This window comes from Lactuca serriola, chromosome 5 (assembly GCF_051521515.1).
Source record: "Lactuca serriola cultivar US96UC23 chromosome 5, Lser_US96UC23_V15, whole genome shotgun sequence".
Lineage (NCBI taxonomy): Eukaryota > Viridiplantae > Streptophyta > Magnoliopsida > Asterales > Asteraceae > Lactuca > Lactuca serriola.
The window spans coordinates 339642830-339648140 of NC_136412.1; the positions used below are offsets into that span (position 1 = coordinate 339642830).

Genomic DNA, 5311 nt, shown 5'->3' on the forward strand with positions numbered 1-5311 from the left:
GATGGGAGGTAGGGTGGAGCAGAGCCCCCGAGGGCTCAAGGGTGCGCCTTCCAGCTTGCAGCCGAGGAGGCCAGAGCAGCACCGAATGTGGTTGTTGGTATGTTTCTATCCGTTATCTTATTGCTTATATATGTTTTATACTTATCTGTTGTACCTGTGATTAGGTACGTTTTTAGTGAACTCCTTTCCTGCATTGGTTTTATTTGACTCGGGGGCGAGTCAGTCGTTTGTATCTCAGACCTTTAGTAGGGAGTTCAGTGTGCCAGTAGGAGAGCTAGAGTTTCCATTGTGAGTCTCTATCGCCAACGAACACGAGGTTTCTGCTTCTTCAGTCTACCGAGGATGTGAGTTGGAGAACTTTAGGGTGTCTTTCCCGATCGATTTGATTCCGATCCCCGTGGGGGATGTGTGTGTGATTGTGGGTATGGACTGGCTTAGTCGATTCGGTGCTACGATCGACTACGAGGGTCAGCGAGTGGTGGTTCGAACCCCAAGTGAGGGAGAATTGATCGTCTATGGCGAGGGTACCTAGTAGGGATCAGGGTTTTGTTCAACTTCCAGGGTTCGACAGTATATTCAGCACGGGTGTGCGGTTTATCTAGCGTACGTGGTGAGTACGCGGGATAGAGATAAAATTTTAGTATCTGAGGTTCCAGTGGTTAGGGATTTTGCTGATGTATTCTCGAAGGAGTTACCCGGAGTGCCTCGGGAGTGGCAGGTCGAGTTTAGCTGTCATCATAGCTGCAGGAACTGCTAGGAAAGCAATTCATTCGTCCAAGCAGTTCCCGGTGGGGAGCACCAATACTCTTCATCAGAAGGAAGGATGGGTCACACCGGATGTGCATCGACTATCGGGAGTTGAACAAGTTGACGGTGAAGAACCGTTATCCGCTCCCGAGGATAGACGATTTATTTGATCAGTTGCAGGATGTGTCTTGGTTTTCCAAGATAGACTTGAGGTTTGGGTACCGCCAGGTCAAGGTTAGAGAGGAGGACGTGGAGAAGACCGCGTTCCGAGCTCGTTATGGGCATTACGAGTTCGTGGTGATGCCGTTCGGGCTCACCATTGCGCCGGCAGTATTTATGGACCTGATGAATCGGGTCTGCAGACCGATGCTTAACCGCTCGGTCATCGTGTTTATAGATGATATCTTGGTGTATTCCAAGACCCAAGAGCAGCACGAGGAGCACCTCAGGGAGTTGTTGGGAGTTCTTAGACGAGAACGGCTTTATGCCAAGTTCTCGAAGTGCGAGTTTTGGTTACGAGAGGTCCAGTTCCTAGGACACCTCGTTAACCAAGAGAGGATTTTGGTCGATCCGGCCAAAATCGAGGCAGTCATGCAGTGAGAGGTTCCGAAATCTCCCTCAGACATCAGGATTTTTCTGGGATTGGCAGGGTACTACCGAAGATTCATACAAGATTTCTCCAAGATTGCAGTACCCCTCAGTCGTCTGACGAGGAAGGGGTGGATTTCCGGTAGGGCCTTGAGCAGCAGAGGGCCTTCGAGACCCTCCGACAACGTTTGTGCGAGGCTCCGGTTTTGACTCTCCCGGAGGGAGTTGAAGATTTTGTGGTGTTCTGTGATGCATCCATCACAGGTTTGGGAGCAGTCCTCATGCAGAGAGGACGAGTGATAGCCTACGCATCGCGGCAGCTGAAGCCGCATGAGACGAAATACCCTACACATGATTTAGAGCTGGGAGCGGTGGTATTCGCTTTCAAGATTTGGAGATATTACCTCTCACCAAAGTTTTCTGCTCCCCTCTTTTATCGTCGACGCTTCTTCACCTTGATTCTTCCTATCAAGGACTTCTTCCATCGCTGGTAAGCTTTGATGTTTTTAAACTTCCTCTTTAATCGATTCATGAAATCGTTTTTGAAATCGATTTCGTGAAATCGTTTTTGAAATCGATTTCACTAAATCACTAATGGTTTCTAATGAATAAATGTATAAATTTATGGTAATTTCTTTGCTGTTTGATTTTTGTTCCTTTTTATTGTTTGATTTGTGCTGTGAATTGTTGTTCGGTTTTTTTCTGATTCCTATAATTAGTGTTGATTTCGATTTTTGATTTTTATAGACACTTACAATAGTGGTTATATACAATATAGTTTCTGATTATGTTAATTGCTATAGTTATACACTTGTTTTCTGATTGTTTATTCTTTGACAACTTGATTTTTGCAATGGTTTCCAGTTTTGCTTGATTTTTCCAATTGCTTCTAAGGTGTCATCACTAAAGAATCACCACACTCAGATATAATTCTGGTTTGGAACAAGTTGAGCCCAAGTGGATTTCAACGTATCATCATCTTCTTTGGAATAGGAGAACAAGATTATATCTATGAATGAAGAGAAGAGTAACGTTATGAGTTATTATCATCTACTTTTAACCATATTCAGTACATCTTTTGTACTCTATTTGTTACATAACATTGTAGATGGAAATGTAATTCACTTTAAGTTATATCATTTTACTTTCATTTTACAATATTAACCTCTATTAATAACTTTAATTTTATAACAATTTACTATATTTCACTTTCATTTTATAGAATTCTACTTTTAGTTTAAATCCAAAAAAGTTCCAATAGTCAATTTATAGCATTCTACTTACATCACACTAATCAATGAGTTTTTATAAAAATGTTGTTTGAACGTAATATAGTCATTTTGTACAGTCAGTTAGATGCAAACTCAAACAACAAGTTACAGTCAGAAGTTAACTCGGTGAGAACTTTTAACCCAGTCAGCTTCTAACCCAATAAACTCTGACCCAATTAGTCACTATCAAGCGATCCCTTAGTCAACTATAAATTGAAAAATGGTTTGATTTTTATTGTATATGTGAAAGAGTAAATAGAATCTTACAAATCGTGGAATTATCGGGTATCATGAAAACGGTTGGTTGACGTTTTTTGTTGAAAGAATGTAATATTTTCGGTAAGCCTTGAGAAAAAAAAAACCGAACTAGGACGAAGCCCGGATTCTTCACTAGTTTTTTCTATTAATAAACATATACTAAATATTTAAATGAAAAAAAACATAGATCTCATTATTTAAATGAGGCTTCCACCTTGGATTGGAGATGAAGACAGAGTCGCAACACTATATTAAATTGGTTATTTTTGTCGTTTACTACCTTAGATTATTGACACCTCGTGCATTTTGTCATCAGAATAATATATGGGCCCAAGTTTATATTATTATACATATTAGTATTAGTATTAATATATTAACTAGTATTAGACTATTAGAGTTTAACATCAAATAATATCTTTTTTCAGAATTACATATATGAGTAAATCCTGATTAAAAAGTTTACCTTAAAATAGACTTTAAAAGATTTACAATATTATTTTATTGACTAAAGAAAAAGCCAAATAGCAATAAATGAATTCCCTAGAAACAATTTTACTGCCCATTATATAACCAATTATAAACATATCATATTTTTAAATGTTTATTTTGAATTTACATTTTATTCAAAAATTAACATTATTTCTGTATATTCATTATCTCTACGTACAACTTGTCCTAAACATATGATAATTTTTTATTATTAGTTTGAAATCCATCTAATTATCTATCTTTAAACGCGTTCTAATCAAAATTACCCATCTATTTTCAAATGATTAATACTATTATTATTCTAGAAAAACTCATAATTAAGCGATCATGGCAATGATCGGTATCTAAAACGCACACAAATTGAGATTGAAGTTTCCTCGTTACTTACAATAACATGATTAAGTACTTAAACATTTAATAACCCACTTCGAATATAACTTTTTTTTAGAATGGCAAGAATATAATAGTCGGTCAAAATGTTGTAAAACTTTATTATGTACATTTTGTTTTTATCCTTTGTTATTGAAGGATAGATTTAAACAAAAATATAAAGACAGATAAGATGTCCACTTATAATGCATGTAATAAAATGTTATTGCAAATAATTGTGTTGCTCTATAAAGTATAATGATATATAAAGCGCCAAAATTTGATGAAACAAATATGAGAATTTATTATTATATTTTTTTTTTTTGAAAAAAAAAAAATTAAATCGTTGGGTATATACTATTGGGGTATAGATTAGAAGTGAAACGTAAATCTAATGGCAAAAATGTAAAATCCAAGAAATTTGCAAAAGTAGGGCCGGGGCATTATTGTGATTTCACTCCACGTTCTGGCTCTAATATTCTAACACTCCATCTCCACGCCCACAGGCTACTATTATTAGTACGGTGTCCTTCCTTCTTTTCTGTATATAAATACTCCGCCATAATCAATCACACCAGAATATCTCTCTACAGATTTCAAAACTTCTACATCGCCATGGGAAACAGTCTAAGGTGTTGCTTATCATGTTTAATTCCTTGTGGAGCTCTGGATTTGATCAGAATTGTTCATTTAAATGGTTACATTGAAGAAATTACACGCCCTATCACCGCCGGCGAGTTTCTCAGCAATCACCCTAGTTACGTTCTGAGTAAACCGTCGTCACAGGGAGTAGCCCGCCGGATTCTTATATTATCGAGTAGTTCTGAGCTGAAGAGAGGTTGTATTTACTTTCTGGTTCCTTCTTCTTCGGTTCCTGAAAATAAGAGGAAACCTCGGCGGAAGAATTGTGAGAAGGCGGCGATAGGTGATGCGGTGTCCGTCTCCGTTTCTGTTGATTTGAAATTATCAGGTGGTGTTGTGGCGGAGAAGAAGGCAGGGAGGCGGAGAGTTCGTCGGAGTGTTGACGGTGGAGATTGGCGGCCTCATCTTGACAGCATCTTTGAAGAACCATAACTATTTGAAAATTATTGATTTTTTTTTTTCTTTCTCGATAGATATACAAAATTTATTCTTATTTCGTAAAACTGTAAATTCGTCTATGTGTATCTTATATACAAAGCAATATAAAGTTTTTGGATGTTTGGGATTGCTTAACTAAAAGAGTTATTGTTATGAATGAAAAAATAGTCTTTTTTTTTAGTCAATTTTCAAAAGAAATATCCGATTACATTTTTATTTTGTGAAATGATCATTCTAGAATAAGATTCCGGATACGAATACCGAAATGGGTAAAGGATTCAACCAAATAAAAACCTTCATTCTTTTAGATCAAAATGAGTTCTTAAGTTTTTATTTCAGGCAAATTGAAAATTATTGGAATTGTGTAATCATCAATTACTGACTGGTAAACGACCCAAAGCAATTTGATTATAACTCAATTCGTGACGATCATAAGTAGAAAGTTCATAGTCTTCAGTCATTGATAAAAAATTTGTTGGACAATACTCAACCAATTAACACAAAATATA

The 5311-nt window shown here is 36.9% G+C and overlaps 1 protein-coding gene across 1 annotated transcript; it reads left to right on the plus strand.

The window, feature by feature from the left end:
- Positions 1-4337: 4337 nt before the first annotated feature.
- On the plus strand, positions 4338-4796 carry LOC145051034 (uncharacterized). Its single transcript, XM_078999186.1, has one exon. The coding sequence runs from the start codon at positions 4338-4340 to the stop codon at positions 4794-4796; it is 459 nt and encodes a 152-aa protein (XP_078855312.1).
- Positions 4797-5311: the final 515 nt, after the last annotated feature.

Bases quoted from the DNA above. Each gene is read 5' to 3' on its own strand.
- LOC145051034 (XM_078999186.1), top strand. From the start codon at position 4,338: ATGGGAAACAGTCTAAGGTGTTGCTTATCATGTTTAATTCCTTGTGGA.